The 23,497-nt window shown below is 28.0% G+C and overlaps 2 protein-coding genes across 5 annotated transcripts; both read right to left on the bottom strand.

Annotated features, from left to right (window-relative positions):
* Positions 1-8,169: 8,169 nt before the first annotated feature.
* LOC105851050 (galactinol--sucrose galactosyltransferase-like) lies at positions 8,170-11,818 on the bottom strand. The gene is made up of 4 exons (XM_004515825.4): positions 10,439-11,818; positions 9,498-9,675; positions 9,051-9,418; positions 8,170-8,943 (listed from the first exon to the last, which is right to left on the bottom strand). The coding sequence occupies exons 1-4, from the start codon at positions 11,660-11,662 to the stop codon at positions 8,380-8,382; spliced, it is 2,334 nt and encodes a 777-aa protein (XP_004515882.1). The 5' UTR covers positions 11,663-11,818; the 3' UTR covers positions 8,170-8,379.
* A 2,568-nt stretch (positions 11,819-14,386) lies between these two features.
* LOC101508653 (FKBP12-interacting protein of 37 kDa-like) lies at positions 14,387-21,688 on the bottom strand. 4 transcript variants are annotated; one of them, XM_012711951.3, is made up of 14 exons: positions 21,513-21,688; positions 21,379-21,421; positions 21,222-21,289; positions 21,059-21,129; positions 20,910-20,946; positions 20,208-20,295; positions 20,008-20,072; positions 19,825-19,902; positions 18,241-18,288; positions 17,682-17,735; positions 16,523-16,684; positions 16,123-16,192; positions 15,600-15,655; positions 14,387-14,966 (listed from the first exon to the last, which is right to left on the bottom strand). In XM_012711951.3, exons 1-14 carry the CDS (start codon positions 21,537-21,539, stop codon positions 14,862-14,864), a joined length of 972 nt encoding a protein of 323 aa, XP_012567405.1. In that variant the 5' UTR covers positions 21,540-21,688; the 3' UTR covers positions 14,387-14,861. The 4 variants fall into 4 exon arrangements, with proteins under 4 accessions (XP_012567405.1, XP_012567406.1, XP_012567402.1 ...); XM_012711952.3 differs by having other exon boundaries at positions 21,379-21,418; XM_012711948.3 differs by having other exon boundaries at positions 21,222-21,298; positions 21,513-21,687.
* Between the last annotated feature and the right edge of the window lie 1,809 nt (positions 21,689-23,497).

The following is a 23,497-nucleotide window of genomic DNA, read 5'->3' as shown; positions in this document are numbered from 1 at the left end:
GTAAAATAATTTATAGGAAGTGCATCTTCAAACATGTCATTTATTGGAATTTGTTCATTAGAATAAAAGAATCATAATAAAAACAATATTTATGTTAATCGAAAGATAAATATTTTAAAATAAATATTATTAAAGGTGTGAAAATAAGTATTTCATTTTTTGTAGACAAACAAAATATTAATAATTTTTTTTTATATTTGAGATCGGGTGAGTGTATTTTATATCATAAGTTTTTATTTGATTTTTTTTCTTTTGATTTTTTGGATTTATTTATCTTAAAAATTGAGGATATTTAAAAAAAATTAAATATATTTCCAATTTCTTTAAATATATCAATGTTAATTTTTAACTCTTCTAAACAATTTATTCGAACTTTGAGGATTTTTTACCAATATATCCTAGTTTTTAGGATTGTTAATCAAAATGTCCCACTTTTTAATTTGGTTATCAAAATGTCCTACTTTTTAGGGCTTATTTGAAAACTCTCTCTGTGGGGGCGACCTGCCAAAGACCAATTTTTTTTTCCTTAGTAGGAGGTCGTTGGGCGGGGATGCGACCTCCCAAAGGAATTTTTCAAATTTTTTTAAATGGTTTTATATATTTTATGTAATTGTTAAATAATAATAATAATTATTATTATTATAATTATTACTATAATTATTATTATTGTTATTATTATTAAAAATTGTTATAGTTAAAAATAATTATAATTAAATTAAAAATAATTATAAGTAAATTAAAAATGATTACAATTAAAATAGAAAATTAATATTATAACTATTAAAAGTAATTAAAATTAAAAATAGTAAATTATATTATAAATTTAAAAGAAAATACATTAATAAGAAAAATTACATTAATAACATGAAACAAAATACATTAAATTAAGAAATACCAGAAGCTAAATTTCGGTAAAGTTCCTCATAACGACATAGAAGGATACCGAAAAACAATTGATCATTGACGAAGTAATATATTCATTCACATTTATTTGAACTTTTTAATTAATTTAATGTATTTTGTTTCATGTTATTAATGTAATTTTTCTTATTAATGTATTTTCTTTTAAATTTATAATATAATTTATTGTTTTTAATTTTAATTACTTTTAATAATTATAATATTAATTTCTTATTTTAATTTTAATTATTTTTAATTTACTTATAATTATTTTTAATTTAATTATATTTATTTTTAACTAAAACAATTTTTAATAATAATAATTAATTATTATTATTTATTAATGTATTATTATTATTATTTAACAATTACATAAAATATATAAAACCATTTAAAAAAATTTGAAAAATCCCTTTAAGAGGTCGCATCCCCGCCTAGCGACCTCCTACTAGGAAAAAAAATTTGGTCTTTGGCAAGTCGCTCCCCCACGGAGAGTTTTCAAGTAAGCCCTATAAAGTAGGGCATTTTGGTAACCAAATTAAAAAGTGGGACATTTTAGTTAACAATCCTAAAAACTATGATATAGTGGTAAAAAATCCGAACTTTGATCCTTTTAAATTTTAATTATTAATTTTAGTTTATATTTTTTTACAAAAATTTACTTTATATATTCTAATTGATTTTTTTATGACATATTATTGTTAAGATTTTAAAATGTTATTAATTTAATAACTTAATTATTTAATTTTTAATTTAATAATTTGATTTTTTATTTATAGTTATACATAAATTAATAAAAAGTTCAAGATTAAATAGTTAAATTAATAATATTTTAAATTTGTTATTAATAATATGTCATAAAAAAAGTCACTTATAATATAAGATATAAATTTTTATAATTTTTTTGTAAAATAACATTGACTAATATTAATAAAAATATTTAAAAGAATCACAAATTTAATGAATTCTTAAAAGAAATAAATCAAAAATTAAAATTAAAATATTTAAAATAACTAAAAATATATTTAATTTTAAAAAAATTAAAGATGAATTAGATATATTGTATGATACCGGATATTATCGTACTTAGCCAAATAAACACAGAGTCAGCTTCCTCCGGAAAATCATCAGTTTGTGACGCAATATCTTGAAAATAGTGAAAGTGTAAAACTCTTTAGAGTAGTTATTATGAATTGACTGTGAAGCATTACCGGGAAAAAGAAAGGCTATATATAATATACTGTCCTTATGTGTAGCAGTAGCTGTATAATGCTTCATGGGTCGGAATTCTCTACTTTTAGGTTCTTTACTTTTGAAACTTTATTTTATCAATCTCTTAATCATTTATTTTAAATATCTTTTATTAATTTAATTATATTTTTAATTATTTTATTTTCATTAATTTATGAAATTGATTTTTTTATTTTAAAAATTAACAGTTTTAATTTTTTATTTAAACTTTTAAATTAAAAATAATAATTAAATATATTTTAAATTATAAAGCATATAATTTTATAATATAAAATTATTTAAATATATTAATTATTCACAAGTCATTGATTAAATAATACATATAAAAAATTTATAAAATTTAAATTTTTATAATATTTTATTCTAATTTTACAGAAATTTATCATTTTACGTCATTGTATTATATATCATGTTATTAAAATATGTTACATTACCTTTATTTTAATTAAATAATTTAAAAAAAATTAAAATTATTAATTTTAAAAATAGATAATTAATTTTATAAATCAATGAACAAAAAATTAAAACTATAATAAAATATTTATTTTAATTACAATTTTATTTAAATACACTAAAGTCACTATACATCAAATATAGTAAATCATTTTGAATGGTTGATATTGTTCAAGCTTGAGCTAGCCAAAGGTTTTGGCAAAAAGCTGCACGCCTACTTTTACTGAAATTATAAACTTAGGTGAATTTAAAACTTTAAATTTAGAAAAAAATTAATTTTATTTTTGACTATTCTAATATTACAATGTAATTTTAATTTCTTAATTTGAAATTGATGATTTTGACTTTGCACACATACTGTTTTTAATGAAATGAATGATTTTACTGATTTTGTATTTTTTGTGATGAAACATGATGGATTTTTTTATTTTAATTAATTAATTAAAACAAACAAACAAATCAAAACTAAAATTCTTAGCATTTAATATGAAATACAACAACAATCAATTTAAATGTTGTTAATATTATAATTGAACATATCTTAATTAAATTCTACAATTTTATCCACTATCTTCATTTTTTTCATTTTTCTTTATTCCTTCTCTCTTCTTTCAACTTTTCTCAGCTCCTTTTCTCCTTCTCTCTCTTCCTTTTTCTCTCTTTCCATTCTTCCTTCATTGTCCGAATACTTCGGAGTTCTAACTAAACCGTTCAGACTCGTCATTCTATGAATCCAAATTTGAACTAGAGTTTGAATTAAAATCACTATAATATCTCTTACACATTTTCTCTTCCTCTTTCGTCGTTTAAACGCAATTGGAATCTAAGCTCTCCTTCACTCGATTTCTTCCTTGAATCGTTGTATTTTCTATCTCTTTTTGATAGAACTTTGAAGTCGTCTTTTATGAACTCAGATGGAGTTGAAAATAGAAAGTTTAGTGAATGACAAATTAAATTAATGTGTGACAACTAAAGAAGTTGAATACTTGTAGAAACCTCAAAACTAAGAAAAAATGGAACATGACTGAAATTATGGATTCTAATTTTCATTTTTTAATTAAGTAAATATAGTTTTATTTTATTTGATAAAAATATTTCTTTTAGGTAAAAAATTAATTAAAATAAAATAATTTTCATCGTGTCAAGTTATTACAAAGTCCACTCTATCATGCAACATTGCTAAAAAATACGAGAAAAACAAGTGATGGGTTACAAAATTAGAAATCGGATAAATGTGATGACCAAAATCGCTCGTTTTAAATTAAGAAGACCAAAATCGTACAATTGAAAAATTTGAAGGCCAAAAATTCAATTAAGCTTTTATAAAATATCAAATTGCTCTCTTGAATTGTTTAAAATCACTTCAAATACTCTTGATAATTGGTCTCTTGAATTGTTTAAAATCACTTCAAATACTCTTGATGTTAGCTATTTTTTGAAGTATTTTTCCTATAAATTTAAAAGTTTAAGTAGTATTTTGACTAATGTTAGATAATTTGAGAGAATAACTTACTATTTCGTATATTTAAGGTCTAACACTAAGTGACATTTATAATTTCATAACAAAAATCGTAGTTTACTCTTTATTTTTCATGCAAGGAAAAAAGACATAATACAAAAATATAATAAAAAATGGTCATGTTAATGACATTTGCTAAATTTATTAATTAAAAATAAAATTAGGAAAAGTAAATATGTCAATTTGAACTAAATAAATATTGCAATAAGATGAGAAACTAAACAATATTGCATCAAGATTGTGAACAAAACAAGATTGCACTAATAAAATGAAATTTGAAGAAAAAAAACATGAAAGAAATTATAATACATGTGAAATTACTTATTCAAATAAAATGAAAAAAAACAATTAGGTGTTTTCATACTAAACCACTTTAAACCACTTCTATCCAATGATGAAGAACAAGAGAGTGCTAACAAGAAGGAAAATGGGTGGCAAATATCAAACCTAATTATGAAATTATACTATTGTCATAACATTCATTATATATATATATATATATTAGTTTTCTCATCATTTTGTTATAAAATATGAAACTTACTATGTTGATATAACATTTGAGTTTACCCAACTTTAATTAATATAAATATACTAATATCATACAATTAAAGCAATATCTATAAAATATATAAAGGTGATAAAAAAAAGTTGTAGCATTTTTTTTCAAAAATACCTTTCACTTGTGTTTAATTTATTAAGTCATGTATAATAATAATAATAATATATACATGTTGGCACGATAAAAAAAAAATGGACAGATATAAATATATAGACGTTGAACAATTTATTATTCACGAAAAACATTGGGAATTGTAGGCAAGTTGCTGTGTTGGGCCAGTGAGGTCCAGTTTTGGGCATGAAATGAAGTGTTTGATGGTTTTGTAGTTGTAACTTTAATTCATTCTTTGATTTCACTCTCAAGAATTATGATGAAAGAGATAAGACAACTGCATTCCTAGAGAACAAAGGGCCTGGACCTATGGCAGATTTTGGGTCCACGAAATCAGCCCTTTGAATTGATACGTACATGCCCCCCGGGACCAATTTTATTCTGGCCACTCAATCATGCTTATCAATCTTCGAGGTTTTCATTTCTGCTGCAATTATCAAGACAAGTCTTTATCTTCCCTCCCAAGTACTAACCAGTGGTCCATTCCATTTTCTAATTGGACCCCAAAATTGGGTTTTTTTAACACGAGTAGATAATCATTTTTATTCTCCTTACCTTTAATATTTTCAAAAGTTTTTAATGCGTGTTAGAATTGATTAATTCGGAGTCATAAAAGATGTGTTCAAATTATACCATTCGAATATATATTTGAGACTTTTGAAAATATCGAGGTGAGAGAAAAAATTACTTTAAAATTGTATAAATTGAATACTTAATTTTGTCCATGTTTATCATATGTACAAGTGAAACAATGGTGCATAATGCATAAATGATTTTAACATTTATATTGATCTATCCACACACTTTATAAAGTAAAACTTCAATATATTATTTATTTCCTCCACTTTCACACCCTTTTTCTAGATCAAAGTTCTTCCAAAATTGTACATTTCTATATTTAATTGTTTATTAAATACCCTTTAGACAATTTTTAACATTTGTCATAAAAGAAATAGAGAAATAGAGAAGATAAAATGTGGAGATGATTCATTATCCTCAATCAATTGCTTAGTCCTTCTCAAGTTGTATATATTAGTAAATATAAAATCGAGTGAATAAGTTAGAAAATAAAGTAAAAAAAGGTTGAAAATTTGATCTTACAATCAATAAAATACTAATACTAATAGTATTGCATTTCATAGTTTCACACACCCATAGTAACTTTGGGAGTTTGACAAAAATGTTAGTCCACTATGGCCGTGGGTCTTAAACTTTAAGAAAAGGCGTTTGAGTAATTCTTTAATAGAACATAGATAAGTCAACTTAAATCATGCATTTATTTTGTGTGTGAAATTTATTCTAGTTTATATTATTTTGAGTTGACAAGAGTCCACTAAAAATCTTCTAAGTAAGCACGTAGAAATGATAACCAACAAACATAAAGAGAAACGGAAGGAGAAGAAGGTAGGATGTGGACTTGTGATATTGGTCACAAATAACACTACACAATGATGGCTCCATTGAATTGGGTATATATGTCCTCATTTTCATGTCAACTATCTTCTTAGTGTGCTTTTTATAAGTTTAATGAGTAAATGCCATGTGTTTAACATGTGGCATGAGCACAAGCATTCTATTCATTGAATAAAAAGGATATATACATAAAAGTGGAATGAGCTCATGAAATACTTGAATCGTGTAACTCCCATTTTATGATTAATTTACTGACCTCAAAATTTCAGAAATTCAAAATTGTCATAGAATATTCCATCCCAATTAACTTTTTTTCTTTTTAATATGATATATGAGTTATTTTCTTTTTTGTTTTAGTGGGATGTGCATTTTAGTTAGACTAAATTTTTATATTGATCACCACCAATTATAATCAAGAAATTTTGTGCAAGCCAAAGATTAACTCACATATTTGATAAAAACACACATAAATATTTCATAATAAAACCACTTTATCACTTCACTCTTTAATTTTTTTTATCTCAGCCACTAAATTAATTTTATATTTTTTATCATAAATTTTTTGCATTTTTTTAATAAGATGTTTATGGAAATATTTCTAATAAAAAGATAGGTGAAAAACTAATTTCTATGACATTGTTTTTTATAAAGAAAGAGGATATTTTGACCTATCCAAAATAAACAATTTTTTCTTTTAAAAAAAAAGAAAGAAATACGCACTCTCAAAAACTTTGAATTTTTCCTATTCTTTATGTGTTGACCTTAACTTTAAAAAATGTTAAAATTGCGACTACTGTTTTCATTTAAAAATTTACTTTGACATTTTATACTTAATACTTACAAAATTATGTTTAATGGTTTAATTATTATGCATTGATAATGTAAAAAAGTTTATACAATTAATAAATCACAAATATCTATGTATATCATTAGAAATAATTATAATAAAGTTAAATGATTTTAATAATTTAATAATTATAATTAATTGATTGTGTAAATATTTTATTATTATTAATTTATATAAATTAAATCTTAATTTTAAAGGATCCATGATATCAATCCATCACATTGTCATGTGGCAGTCACTTTAAATTGTATTTGCAAGTTGATTTTTCGAAGATTTAAGAAGGAAGGGTTTTGAAATATATATATATATATATATATATATATATATATAATATTTAAAAAAATAAAAAGAATAATATAATATTATATATCATGTATTGTTTTTCTTTTAATTTTTTTAAAATAACAAATATATATAAAAAAAATTAACCATTCAAAATCTTCTCTAATATCCTCTAAAGTTCAACTTGGAAACGATAAAATCCATAATTTTTTGTCAATGTTCTTTTGAGCATAAAAAACTCAAAAAATGGCAGCAGCGGAATGCCAACCCTTTCCTAGTTATTAATAGGATAAGGCTACGGTCCACTTCAACATTGTGGGCTTAATGGTCGATCCAGTTATTCTGTTCAACGACTTGAATCTTTCAGCACTATTTTGCATCCATTAATTAATATTTAATACAAGTGCTGAGTGATTTTCATACCAATTTCCACTTTGAGCTACAAACACTAAAGAAGATGATGATTATTTTGTATATAAAACTCAAATGTTCATTCATTCATTTACCACTTTTTTTTAATGTGTATAAAATTATTGGATCATATAGTAAAGAAGATTTAAAAAAAATTATTGGATCATATAGTAAAGAAGATGAATGTATATTAATGCAAATGAGATGAAACGTGAATCTCATTCAAAATACTTTAAGATTCAATTTGCACAAATTTATTGTTCAATAGTAATTTATGGAAAAATGTTTCATTTATATGTTCTTGTCATAAGAAAAGATAAAGATGATTTAAATTATAAAAGTAGAAGAAAAATATATAATAACAATGATTAAATTTTGTGATGATTTCTAGTAATTTAAATATCAACTCTTTATACAACAATAAGTAAAAATAAATCAACAAAAATTAATATATTTAATTTGTATTTTATACTAATATATCAATTTTTATTTACTTATATTTTATTAAGGAGAGAGTAACAGATACAACTCTAGTCACAAATATTTATTTGTACTATCATTTTAGTGAAATATTGATTGGCCTCTATAGTACTTATCTTATCTTCAAGAATCTCTAAGACCCCAAATTATAATTCAGAATAAATACTCAACCATAGAGAACCTTGAAGAACCAGGCCACAGGACTTTAAGCATTACCACACTACCATCATAATCAAATTTCACAGGTTCTCCATCAATCATACAACTTACTGGCTTCTCTGATGCAAATACCTTCATTTTTCCATGTCCTCTCACCCCAATTCTCACCAAATTTTCTTGCTTATCAAATTCCAATGACATAATTGAACCCCCTGAGTTAAGCATGTTCACCAATCCAATTGGAGCAAATTGGATTGAATTTTTGGGTAAGACCATCACTGGAGAAACTGTTAATAGATCAAAACTAAAAGGCTCAAGTGAAACTTCTATACTCTCTGTGTACTTAAGTAGCTTCAATTTTTCATCCTTAAACATGTAAACAGCAAATATATCAACCCCTTTAATGCAGATTGGATATTTTCCTTGATTCCATTCAATATCTTTAGGACTTGCAACGCAAGTAACAGAGTGTGAAAACTCAGAGGCACTCTTGTTTCTCCTAGTCACAGGGCACCAACCTCCTCCTTGGCAATTGAACAGACCTAAAACTCCACTATACTGTTAGCAGCAAAAACACATACAAAAATCAGAATAATGGTTTAAGCTTATGTAGCATCGAAACTTCATATTTGAAAATAGACAATTGAATTAATGATATGACTTACTTTGTTGAGGTTCCAAATTTTGAGCATTGTTTTGCCATCATGTAAAGGGTCATGAAACAAAGAGTCTATAGTTGGAAGTGCATAATGTTGACAGCGCAAAATGGAACCATCAGGTAAAACAATCTTGTGAAGTAAGTTGAAGTTGTGGTTACCAACAGAATCGCTTACATAAATTGGTCCACCAGAGATGGCACGAGAAGCAGCATGGAAATAAGAACAAGGATGATTTGATTGGAACATGTCCCAATCTGGATGTATAAAATTTCCCATCCATAAGCTGTTATAGGCACAGTGTACAATGTGGCATCCTTGCAGCCAATATGTACCATTTGGATCTCCAGCTGGGTCAGTGCACCAAAAATCATCACCTGCATTATATATGACTTATGAGGAATTACTAATATAATAATAATTTTAATGTGACAACAATGAGTAATAATAACGTACCAACTCGTCCAAGTGATATGGTTTGTGTACCAAGGAACATGAAATCGTTGCACTGTTGCATGCTGGAAATGACACCATTGCCTTTGAAATGTTTTCTCACAGAATCAGTAAGTGCCTTGTAATACGCTTTAGCGACTTCAACACGACCACCATATTCCTCTGACACCATCTCTAAAACCTGTCATATATAACCACAATAATACACACTATTCTTTCTTTCTTTTCTTTAAGAATTATAATAACAAAGTTAGTAAAATTGGTGGTCTTATTTGGAAAATAAATCCACCCAGCACCTATTATATATTTTTTTCAGAGAAAGAAAAGAAGATGTTTGAAAATTTAGGGAGGGTGGTAAAATCTATTGATATAAAGTAGCCTTATTTGGTGGTACTTTTTATATCATTCTAATTCTACCCTCATAAAATAGTCATCATTACAACTTACAACTATCAACGAATTAAATTAAAATAAAACCATATTACTACAGAAAACACAATAAAAAAAAATGTACATAATACAAAAAAGTACAGACGATCATGAGAGAGTGTTTATTTCTCATATCGGTTTGGACATTAGCTAGTATACAACTATACATATAAAAAAAACAAAAATGTTAGATGGATACAAAATCCAACATCAACATTATATTATATGTATAGATCTCTTTTATATTATACATATTTTTTTATTTCACACACATCTGTATTTTGTATAATGTCGGGTTTTTGTGTGTATACATCTCCAAAAAAACAATAATATATAGATTCTCATAATTTCTCTATATACATATTCGACATTTTATTTTCTCTAGTCTCTTTTCTTTTCAAATTTCCAATAAATCAAATATATAATACCACTAACTATATGTAATGGAAAAGGATTGTATAGGTGTATATTGATAATTTTAAAAAAATAGAAGAATTAATGAATGAAATGCTTACGTGTGTGACATCAATCTTGACACCATCAACTCCAACGGATTGAAGGTGAGAGTGAAGTCCCTGGTACAAACTAGAAGCCTCTTGTGGCTTCACCAATCCCACTCCATTCTCTAATAACTTCACCACCGCCAAATCCGTCATAGTCACCTCCGCACCCGGTGACAACTTCGGAACCACCACCACCGATTCCGGCATCCCTTCAACATTAGGCCTAATCCCACCCCAATACCCACATAAAGCATGCCACACATACACCTCCTTTAATAAACCTCCAAATTCTTCCTTTAACTCCTTCACAAATCCACCCAAACCAAATTCATCACAATTTTCCACCCTATATTCCTTAAATTTTTTATTTTCTTCAAAACTTATTAACCTTCCCAACATCTGTTCCCCAGGTACACAACAATTCAAACTTAATAAACAATCACCACCGTTAAAAGGTTCTTCATCATCACGACAAAAATTTTGCCAACCATCATCAATGATTATAAATCCCGGAGGACACCCACCTTCTACTAAACTCTTAATACCTTCTTTTATTCCTTGAGGGTCCACCTTAAGATAAAATGCATCCCATGTACACCATCCAAACTTATCAACAATATCAGGTGTTGTTTTCTCTTCTAGAAGCTTAAAAGTTCCTAAGTGGTCTCGAATTACCTTAATAGCTTCGTTCATTAAATTATAAGGATCGAAGTTAACGTGAATGTATAAACATGTTTTGAAGGTTGATTCGGTGACACGTGTGGACCCACTTTCCATGCAAATGTCGACGCAGTTATTGTGTCCTGGTTGAAGTGAAGCTCTGAATGAACCTTCGATGAGTGGTAAGAAGAGAACGTAAGGGCGTCGTTTAACGGTGTCGTTTTCGAGTATCATCATTTGTGTTTCGTGTTCTATGTCGTTTCCGTTGGTACCTGTCCATTGAGTGCTCCACCATAGTTTGAATCTGAATATGCTTGTAAATTTGATTCCGTTGAGGTTGCCGATGGGAACGACGTGGCGGCTGCGTGGATCGTCGGCGTTGAAACCGACAAAGCAGCCTATGTTAGCGTTGGTGTTGGTGTGAGACGGTGGAGTGACGGTTATGTTTGGTGGGACATGAGTGAGGATTGGGTTGTTGTTAGCGAGGAATGTGGAGTTTTTGAATGTTATGGATGGGAGCGAATTGACATGGAAAAGATTTGTTTCTTTGACGGTGGTTAAGCTTGGTGGCGGCATGGTGATGATAACAAAGGTTTGGGAGTTTCAATAATGAATATGTATGTGAATGGGGAAGTTGCATATATGATAAGAAAGGTCTTTTGTTATGAACAATTTAAGTGAGCTGAGTTTCCTAGCTCACCAAGACCAAGAATGAAATATATGTCATTGTAATACAACAATAGTTAATTTTGCATAGAGCATCCGATGTTTGGATTAAATAAATGTTTTATTATTTTAAATTTTTTTAATAATAACTTTTATTGTATTTTATTTATTTTTATAATATTTTTTAAAGAAATTTATATTATTTTTAAAATATAATGTCACATCATTTTTTAAAATCTTAAAAAAACTAACTCTATTTTATATTGGATTTATCTCATTCTTACAAAATTGATTTGTAAGACGAGGACTGCATATCTTTATAATAAATTTTTTACCATATATTCCTACATTTAATCTTTATCCCCACAAATATAAGGAAATGACATTTTTGTTCTCGTATAAATCTTTAAATTTATAAATAAAAAACAATAAAAAATTCGATAAAGAAAATGAGTAAAAAGATGTGTATCGAAAAACTTTTATCTTTTTACTCTTCTATTTTTTTTTTATAGTTTTTCGGTAATATACATTTTTATTCTTATGTATTAGAAAACTTTTTTAAAGATTTTCGGTACACACTTTTTTATTTTTCTGTATCGGAAAATTTTCTTTTTACTCTTTTGTACCGAAAAACTTTTTTAAAGTTTTCCGATAGAAGCCTTCTGTGCCGAAAAACTTTCCCGTAAACATTTCTCTACCAAAAATCTTTTCTGGTAACTTCCACAAATTTTTTTAAAAATCGAACGTATATTTGACATTTTTTAAAATTTTTGAGATTATAGGTACAAATATGGGGTGTGTGGTAAATTTTTCTTTTATAAACTCTTGTGAGACTTCATTTTTAATTTATGTAGAATTTTTGTTGTTATATTACACCCCGCTCACGTCTAGCACTATTAAGTTTGATACATCTGCACAAAAAGTGGATAACCTTAATCCATAGATTGTTGATAACATTGTAGACTTTATATTGGACTTAACTAATCTTTACAAAACCAACTTGTAAAATGAGTAGTGCATCTTTTTATAAACTCTTGTGAGAACTTATATCCTATTTTGTAAAATGTGTTTGGTTTGAAATAAATTGAATTTTAGATTTAAAATAAATAAATAAATTAAACCTTTATATACTTATTTATATTTCATTAGTATAAGTTATTGTATTTATATTAGTTTTCCATTTTCTAATAATATTTATTAATATAATATAAAAAATTAGACACAAAACAAATCTTTTTTATTTATTTATTTAATGTGTTTTACGCAATAAATATAATTGTTGTTTTATTACATTATCTTTTAGTACGTTATAAGTTATATTATACATCAAACAAGTTTTAATACTAATAGAATTTTTAATAGTTAAAATTTAGATCAATAAAAAATGATTCAATTAAAATCATATTTAATTAGATCGAATCCAATATTTTTTTAAAATATTTAAATCATAACATTTTGAATAAAAATTATTTTAACTTATATGAAAAATATTAAATATTTTCGTTATTTTTAATTTATTTATAAATTTATGATATTTTATGAATAATTACTTGGTTAAATTGTGTAATTAATCTCTAAATTATTTTTAAATTTTACTTTAATTTACTAAATTTATTTTATTTTATTTTGATCTCATAAGTACTTTTTAAATTTTATATTGTCTGTTAAATTTCACTTTGGTCGTTGTTATTAATTTGTTGATTGAGTTTATCAAATATTTCTTAAATATCTTTGTTCTTCTTTTTGACTCACATAATTAGTCACCCAAATGTATTATGAATTTAGAGAATATTTGTCAAACTAAAAAGAATTACGTAAATAATTAAAATATTTATGAATTTAATTTATAAACTGATAATATAAATATCTTTTGTATTGTCAGTTAATTTTAATTGTTGGATTGTTAAAAATATTTTATTTTTATTATAAATATATAATAAAATCACAATTATTTTGAGTGATTATAATCTATTGACTATGTAGAATTTTTATATTAAATATTTACATTATAATTTAAAAGACTAAAATATAAAATAAAAAGCCATACTTAAGAGATAAACTTTTTAACATTTATTAATTTGAAGAATCAAAATAGAATAAAAAGAACTCGAGATCAACATGATCGGTGTCAAAAAAACGAAAACAAAAGTCAGTGACACTAATTGAATCACAAAACGAAACAAATTTGGGAAGGTAACCGAAAAGTGAAGAGTGTTCGGGAAAGTTTGAACAATTCAATATAAAACGAGTAAGGGATAAGTGTAACATCAAACGGGTGATACGCGTGTCTATAATGTGTGTTTTCGACTGAGAAAATGCATGAGAGCAGAGCTTGAGAGCCACCCACGTTACAAGCTACATGTGACTTCTAAATGAACAAGTTCCAAACTCAACTCGACATAAATCTCTACTTTTAAAAGAGAAATACACGTAACCTTTTCAGATGGGGACCCTATGCTCTAAATTTCAAAACGTTTTGAACCAAAAAGTTAAATTCAACGGCCTAAATTCGTTGTTTTTCTTCTGTCAATACAAGCTAACTTCGGATAAATTCTACATGAACACCGGATTGACGACACTCTGGCATGCAATTGTAAAGACACGAAAACATTTACAACATAAGACATATTACTATTGATGTGCAACATAAAAACATCCATAATTATAATGAGAATTGAAAACATTTCAGGATAGCTGTTTGATTAGATTTGAAGAGTCGGGTTAAATTTGACTTGAATAAAAATAAATAAATCACGTGACATCTTCGGCTATCATTCTGTATTACGCTTATCCTCTCGACCATTGTTCTCAAATCCAGCAAAATACCTTTTCCAAACGTGATTGGAGCCTGCACAGGGTGCTGATGATTCAGTCGCAGAGATGGCATCTGGGTGGTTAATACAGGCGTTATAATTCCATAAGAACCACCGTGCAGTAATAAAATATCCTTCGTGCCACAAAAATTCGAACAAACAAATTGTATACACTATACAGCTGTGAACTACCAACGGAAACCACATAGAATTTACAGTTTCCAACAAATTTTTTGAAGTTTAGAGTGATATCAGTTAACATCTTCTGTAGGTATCATCTCATCAATCTGTCCCCATTAAATGCAGCCTCTGTTCTCTGCAAAGCTTTTTTGTTGCAACTCATCTTTCAGTCTTTGGATCTCCTGATCCTTCTCATCTAATTTATCTTGCAAGATAAAAACCTGCAGGAAAACCCAATGAATACACATACAACCTTAAACAAATAGCCAAGAATGCGATAGTTCCAAAACATAGTCTATTTGAAGTAATTAATGACGAAAGATTTAAAAGACGAAATATCAGAGTACATAAAACTACCATCCTAAAGTTTAAGAATTCAAAAAATTTAAATACTTTTGAGCTATTGATAACTATATTATTTTCGACAGTTTAAAAAGTTCTAAGCCATTAAAACTTTCACATCTGCAATAAAAAATTATATATTAAAGAATGAGTACAACATCTTATAATCAGTTTTACCATTTTTAAAAATTAGAGCTCTAAATGACAACATTTTCAGTCATCAGAGATTAATTGAAGTTTGTTAATGTTAAATTTTTCAATCATACTAGTAGATATTAAATAATTCCTTTAATCTACACAACCATTTACCTACTTTATATTTAGCATTTGTGAACAATATAGGCCTTTTCCATAAAAGATTTGTTGAGGTCGTTAAACGGTTTCCTACAACAGTACTAATCTCTATTTCTCATAAACATTGTTAAGTGAGAAAAAAGAAAGCATAATGGTGAACAGACATGCAGTGAAATTTTAAATCTCAGTAAAATATGAAAGTAGGGATAAGTGAAAACCATTTCATTGGATCTTTCCACATCATTGGTTAATCCATCCATATGCTTCTGCAACCCTGTAGCCAATTTTAAGGGTTAAGATTACAAAAATTGCTGATGCATAAAGAAATAATAATAGACCAAAATTGCATAACCTTAAATCCTAGTCTTCAATCTTATAAACAAATAGATCAAAAGATTCATGCCGAACACTTAACAGGTTGAAACATCTAAAGTTCCTTACAACAATACTATAAAGAATATTACCAATACACTCTAAACATTAGAACCCGATCCCCTAATAGAGGGACCCACATGAATTTTGCTACACAATAGTGTTGCAAGCATATTTGCAACATTATTGCCAATATATGTTAGTATATTTCAAATGAATAATACTACAATACTAGTAATTACAAAAGGACCTCTTTGATGAATCCAGTATGGTGACAGAGGAAACAAACAGTCACTAAGTAGCCTGTGTAAAGAGTCCAACCACAAAAAACGCCACACCATAACGAGATGAAATCACTCAACATCTAACCTTCAAATTCATTTCGGAGTTCCGCATTCTGGTATTTCTGCAATGAAAGTTTCATTGCTAATTCATGAATCTGCAGACAAATAAAAAAAGTGCAAAAAGAAGATGATATCAGCACCAACTCAGAAACTAACAATAATCACAAATAAATCTGGTAAAGTAATCTGTGTAGATCTGTTAATAGTTAATTGTGTAATGTTACTTCCAATCACTAAATAACATACACTTGTTTTCATTAGACAACATATGAAATGTTTATTATTAATTTTATTTCTCTCATACAAGTAGATATATGGAATGTGGGGATGAGAAAACCAACTCCCAAATGAATGAAATGATGTGAAAAAAAAGGAAAAAATTGACAGTTAACCTTAGAAGCATGAAGAAAATAAGATAGCAGTACCTTGCCCTCAGAAGCTTGATTCCCAATCTCTTCATTTTCCTCTTGCAGAGTTTTACATTTAGCCATCAGCAACCTCCCCATCTTGCTTTGGGCTGTAAAGTTTACAGCAGCAATGTTATCTTGCAACTCCTTTACTCTTTTGTCCTTTTCCGCAACTAAATTCTATGATTAGAACACTTGTAAGAAAGACTAGTAATAGCATCAATGTGCATAATGTTAGATCAATTGGTAGTGGGAATGAGTGGACAGTGATACTTATCCCCCAAGTCCCGGGTTCGATTCCCACGGTAAGGGTTGGGCTGGACAGTTACAGATAGCTAATAATAGTAGTCAGCTAAAAACCCATTTTACATTAAACACCACCCTACACCCTAGAAGTTATCCTTTTCAGCTGGATGGTTTGTATTTAAACCAGATAATCAAACTAGAGTGTGCCTACCCTCTTCTACTTTATCTTTTGTTTCTACAAAAAAAAAGTTGATTCCATTTCATTTGGTAATATACAAAATAGTAAAATCTCTTAACAAGATCTCCCAACGAACAAGTGATGGAACTACCACCATGAAATAAGCAGACACTTTGTTACTAGGTGACGGAACTACCATCTGCCATTTTGCATTTTATTTTGGTTGCTTAAGTTACAAAAGTTAGACACTTTAGTCCCTTTTAGCATTTTTTGTTTCATTTTGGGCTCTTAAGTTAAAAACGTTAAGACACTTTGGCCTCTTAAATTACAAACATAAGACATTTCGACCACTTAAGTTACAAATGTTAAGACACTGGGGGAGGGGGGGGAGGACAAAAGTGTCAAACATTTGTAACTTAAGGGACCAACGTGACTGACATTTGTAACTTAAAGAGAATCAAAATAAACTTAAGGAGCCAAGGTGAAACCTAAAAATAACTTAAGAGGACCAAAACTATAATTTAACCTAAAGGATAATATGTTTCTTCATTTTGTGTTTGTTTGGTTCAAAGGAGGGGAAATGACTGGAATAGAGATATGTTTGGTTTAAGAAAAAGGGAAAAATGGGATTTTAGGAAGTTGACAACAAGCGTAAAACTTAGTCGAAACTCTATGACATGGAACATGTACGCTACTTCCATGATTCAAAAATCAACCTTTGATTTAAAGCCAGAAAAAAGTTGAGTAACAAACCTTTAATCGCGTGAACTCTTCATGAAGTGCCGGATCTAGTAAGAACCTCCTTGCCTTCAATTTAAATAGCAGCAAAAAATAGGTAATAATATTTTGAGGAGAACCCAAGAAGGAATAAAAGCAAATGCAAATGCAACAAGATACACCAAAATTGATAAGTGTTAAAGTTCAACCATTACACATGTAACAAGGTTGCCACACACATGCAACAGCAATCAATGTCTTTAATAAGTGGAGTTGGTTACAGTTACAGAAACAACATAGACAATTAAGGTAATAAATGATGCAGTTTAATATTCATGCTTTAAACTTGATGTCTCTATTTAGCATGAAAGCACCCAATAATATTGTGCAATGACTTCTCCTATTAAATGTTGTACAACATAAATGCAATAAATAATCTGAAATACAAGTAAAGAACAAAGCATAAACAATATCTAAGTGGCTCAACAAAGTTGGAAAACTATTGACCTTCGAAAATGCATGAATAAGAATGAAGAATCATCAATGAACAAATTTATCTGGATATATATTGAAATACTTATATGGTAATCAATACCTGCATTGATGCTGGCTTGAGTTGAGCTTTGAGATCCCGTACAGCTGACTGGAAAAGTTTAGAAAGACATAAAACAAAATAAAATTAGAAAAACATATAATGAAACAAACCACACATCAATAAAATGAAAGTAGCTTTGAACTTTTTGATCAAGATAAGACTACTTAAAGAACATATGGGAAGTTTAAAATGTTCAGATCAGAATCACAATTAATCAGTTTCAAATTTTCCCTAACTCTTGAACTTCATTCACTTCCTATAAGGAATTGTGCAGTGAGTCAGAATTATCGGGTTTAAATAGAGAAAAGAGGGAAATAAGGCTCTCAATAATATTCCTACAAGGATGTTGTATATATTTTTTATTGTGTTATTTTCAATATTGTGCATTTTAATTTAATTTGCTTGTTTCAGTTTCAAAATAACTATGTTATATGAACTTATCTCAATTTCAGCTTCAATACTCATGTTGTATGTATCTAAATTTAAATTTGAAAAAGAAGTGTGTTGTTACAGGGTAATGTATACAAACAAATATCCACTAGTTACTAGATCTCTTTTTAAATTATGGTATAGATGTGTAATAACGTAGTACAAAATACTAACACAATGATGTACTTTTTGTAATGACTAATATTTAAGACAACAACTAGATTACTAGAATATAGTATTAGCAATACAAACCCAAGTCCACTCATACAACAAGACTACTAAGTAGTAAGTAATAACAAACTAAATAAGGAATCAAATCAAGATAAACAACGAAATCAAGAAACAACTCCTAAAATTGCTTTCGCAATAACTGACTAATTGAAACCACAATATATATTTGAAAGATATTCTAAGATTTCTACTATACTTTAATTTACAACAAAGATATAGTAATAAGACATTTTGTGATGTTCCAACGCTTATGATTTAAGATTGTCATAAATGAATGCTTTTTAAAAAGAAAATAACAAAAAAAGTGAGCTACATAAAACATGGATGGAAAGGGAACATATGGATAATGAACATCATACAGATAAGTATTACTTGAAAGATAAGATGGCTTGAATGATCATTACACTGAAGTGCTAGTTAGTATATTGCATAGCCAAGGATGAAAAGGATTCACTATAAAGATGCAAGCAATAGTACATAGCAAGAAGTAAAACTTCCTCAAGCTAAAGAAGAACAATATCTAAAAGCTTCAATGAGTAGGGAAATTCAAGAAACTAAAAACATGGATGATAAAATTAAGGAGGGTATAAATCAGAGTCAATAGAGAATTCATCATCAGTGAGGCTTATTGTTGTCGCCAAGATATGAAAACAACTATCAGTATGATTGTGATAGGAAGAATTATCAGTACTGGTTGGCAGTATATAGGTACGTTACCAAAAAAATAGGTTGTTGGAAACAGATACATGATGAAATAATATTGAACCATTCATGATTTTAGCTTTCTTCTTATTTTGTTATCTGTATATTTTTTCCTAGTGGGATAAATGATTTACTCTAGAATCCTAAGTAGACACAAAATAAATAAAACAACACATCCAGATACCATAAAGAACAAGAACCTGATTTTTAGAATATACATACCTTCAGCTCTGCTATCTCTTGCTCACGTTTAGCAAATGTCACAATGAATGAAGCTTCCTTTTTCTTTGCCTTTTCAAGCTGATAACCAACAAAAATGTGGAAGGGATCAATACAATATGATCAGTGTATATAAGGAACCATTTTAAAGAAAAAAATAGAATTTTAGATTCTTAATGGCTGTACCTGATCTCCTAAGGACTCTTCTGATGATTTCAGTGCTTGAAGATAGTTAATCACCAATTTGGGTACTAGAAAGCATCAATGCGAAATAATTGCTCAGGTGTCTATTTAATACCCTAACAACCGTAAACATAACTAGACCTTGAATTACTAGTACGTCTATGATATATCACTACTAGCAAACAACTCACATACAAACTAACCTGGTGTGGTCCCAGCAGGTATGAATGGTTCATTTTGAAATGAAGAACGCCATTTCTGAATTTCGGAATTTGCATCATCAAGTTCATTCTGAAATAAGCAAATGATCCAGTAAAAAAAATTAAGGAAAGGAAACGCTACAACTCAACCTAGAGTAGGATTGTGATTGTTTGCAGTCAAAATCAAATGCAAACAATCACAGACATTCAAAAGACATATTTTATAAGAAAACAAAAAATATGTAAGTAAACAAACAGAATCACTTGGCTTTCCAACTGCATAAGTTCCGATTCCACCTAGACTATCATATATATGTAACTTTTGAGAGGGGAATAGGAAAACTCAAATCCAACAGTTTAGGTTTGGCTGTGGGAATTCTCTCTAACTTATCAAAGTAAGGATATATGAGAACTATATCCCACTCCCACATCATTCAAAGTGTTCACATTAAAAATAAGTAAACACAACTTATTTATTGTGAGCCAAGCCATACATGAATCTAACACTTAATGGCATGTTTGGATTTGGATTGACATTTAAATTGCTTAAATGCCCATTAAATCCATAGGCATTGGACGTGTTTATGATACATGCGGCGATCCGTAGTAAAAAAAAATTATAAAGTATAAATCAAATGACTTATAACTACAGTCCACTTCCCTCAATAACAGAATTTCAAATTCATTGAGCAAAAAAAAACGTACCAGGCACGAGGCAAGCATATCCTTACAGTCCTGAAGACTGCAAAAAACGAAGTCCATGAAATTTTTCAGGCTCAAACAGTTCACTTCATGCAATCTTGGAAAGCAAAATATTCATAATTTTCACATCATCTACACTCATATATCCATACCTCTCACGAAGAGACAAAATCATTCCAGTTGTGACACCAGAAGCAGCTTCTTCTTCAGCTTGACTTTTGGCCTGAAAAATGAAGGTTCGCCACAAATTGCAGTTTAATTAGGTTTTGAGAAAAAAACGAATACTCGAATAATATTGAATGAATCAAATTTTACCTTCTTCTTTCCGAAACGATCATTATCAAAATCTCCATCATCGAACTCAGGGGATGACCGCTTATTACCTATAGTATCTAATTCATAACAATGAAACAATAAGAATATGTTGAATAAATAATAACATATGCATATTTTTATAAGAAAAAAGCAAAACCTGAACGCGTTCCACTAAATCCACCTCCAAAATCAAATTCCTGCTATAGAGAAGAATAAATAAATAAAACAAATTAGTAAAATACGCATGAGAAAAGCAAAGAGCGAGGACGAAACGATAGAGTTGAGAATTACGTCGTCGAAATGAGTTGGGGAAGCCATAGTGAAGTGCAAAAACCCTAGGAATCGGAGAGAGTGGGATAAAGAGTGAACGAAAGAAATACGTAGCTACTGCAACTAGTACTGGGAGTAGAAATGAAAAGGAAAACGATTATTTATTTCAGATGTTCCGTTGAAAAACGGAGAAAATGGCAATGCTGTTTTAAGGAGTGCGAATAACTCAAACCTGTCCGAAAGGAAGCGAAAATGGGCTTGGGCTTGGGGACATATCACTTTGGATCGGTTTTGTTAAAAAATCATCCAAACAATATGAAATGGAGTATTTCTTCTCTAATATTCTTAAATACACAAAAATATACGATCGAATTGAATAATTTATTCTATAAAATATATTTGTGGGTTATTAGGTTCGTGCAAAATTTGATAGATTTTAAAAAGATTTGGATGTGAGAAAATATGATATTTTTCACTTATATCTTATTTTCATTCAAAATTCTCCATTATACCATACACTAAAACTCATATACCAAAATGTTATACTTTTTTTTACTTTCACGAGTTCACAAGGAGGGGGTGCGACTACCTGAAGGAATTTTATTTTTTTTCCACAAGAGGTCGCATCATGGGCATCCCAAGAAAAAAATGCAAGTGGTCGCATCTTCGCCTTGCGGCTTCTAAAAGATAAAAAAAAAAAAAAAAAAAATAGGTAATTTAGTATATACGTTTCAATTTATGATATAATGGAGAGTTTTGAATGAAAAATATCCCCAAAAAATGATATAAGTAAAAAATATAAGCAAAAATAAGCTTTCAAAGAAATTTATCATGGTGTAAGCTCAAATTCCTTCAAAAATCCAAAAATATCTTTTACCAAAATGACACTTCTGCCGTACATTTTGAAACTTTATCTTTTCCAACACTCAAATTAAAATTCAAACTCATAACATAACTCTTGTTACAATAATTTTGTATTTTTAATACACAATTCTATCATTCATTAACTCTATTAATACTATTTTCATTTGAAAGAAACGATAATGTAACTCTACAATACTTTGATATTTTGTGAGTTTTTTTGTTTAAAGTTGAATAAATATTAGTGGAATGATTGATCTAGTAAGAACACAAAGCTATCAAATTGATCAGGCCAATAAGTATGCTTTATGTTTTGTTTGTTGAATTATCGTGATATAATTTCACTTATGGATCCTAGTTGATTTGAAATGGGACATTTTCGAACCAGTGGTTGAGGATGTTGATTTTGCAAAAAAATGTAGTACGGTTAAGAAATTATCTATAAAGATTATTTGTTGGATTGAGTTCGTTCTGAAATAGTTAAGTTGCGATTTGCAATAGTACTTACAAAGTATGATCATGGTTCTAATTGAACTAATCAATTTATTTTATTTGGTTGTAAAATGAGTGGTGTGTAGAAAAAAAACCAACAAGCAATTGAAACACATACATATGACTTAAAAATGTCAATGTTCATTCAAATTATGTGGTCATTTATGGTCTACTAATGTATAAAATCTTATTGGGTGTTTGATCACGATAAAATATATTTTTAGTAACAATTTAGTAAAGGAATAATTTTGAAAACTTGAGAGGTCTATAAAGATATAGGATGAGAAATTTCTAAACCAAAAATAAAAAATAAATTGTAATTAGGAGAAGACTTTTTAACTACATCAAATCTAAATCAATCAATCTAAGTAAAAGGCAGTTTGAGTTAAATTGGTTGAAATGATTTTTACAACAAAATAGAAGAATCTAAATTAAAATGATGTGTAGTTTGTTTCAATATTTGTTTTAAAAAATTGAAATTTAATTTGATCCGATAATTTTTTGCAAAAATGTCAAAAAAAAAAAAAAAAACAAACATAAATAATAACTTTGTCGGACTTTCATTTTTTAATCAGATTTTGGTTCATCTTGGACTAGATTAAATGTAAACACTTGTAACTTAGATGTTGCAATTAAATTTGAACGTGCATTAT

This window comes from Cicer arietinum, chromosome 7 (assembly GCF_000331145.2).
Source record: "Cicer arietinum cultivar CDC Frontier isolate Library 1 chromosome 7, Cicar.CDCFrontier_v2.0, whole genome shotgun sequence".
NCBI lineage: Eukaryota > Viridiplantae > Streptophyta > Magnoliopsida > Fabales > Fabaceae > Cicer > Cicer arietinum.
The sequence above is the reverse complement of the archived record's forward strand: the minus strand, read 5'-3'. Positions and strand labels throughout refer to the sequence as shown.

What these genes read in the sequence shown, in the direction of transcription:
- LOC101508653 (XM_012711948.3), bottom strand. Translation starts at nt 21,539, where the DNA reads ATGGCTTCCCCAACTCATTTCGACGAC. An exon ending in ATCAAGCTTCTGAGGGCAAG is followed by an intron (nt 16,193 to 16,522) that starts GTACTGCTATCT and finishes ATTTGTCTGCAG; the next exon opens with ATTCATGAATTAGCAATGAA. An exon ending in TGGAAAGATCCAATGAAATG is followed by an intron (nt 14,967 to 15,599) that starts GTTTTCACTTAT and finishes GTTTTCCTGCAG; the next exon opens with GTTTTTATCTTGCAAGATAA.
- LOC105851050 (XM_004515825.4), bottom strand. Translation starts at nt 11,662, where the DNA reads ATGCCGCCACCAAGCTTAACCACCGTCAAAGAAACAAATCTTTTCCAT. An exon ending in CATATCACTTGGACGAGTTG is followed by an intron (nt 9,419 to 9,497) that starts GTACGTTATTAT and finishes TATATAATGCAG; the next exon opens with GTGATGATTTTTGGTGCACT. An exon ending in AAATTTGGAACCTCAACAAA is followed by an intron (nt 8,944 to 9,050) that starts GTAAGTCATATC and finishes TGCTGCTAACAG; the next exon opens with TATAGTGGAGTTTTAGGTCT.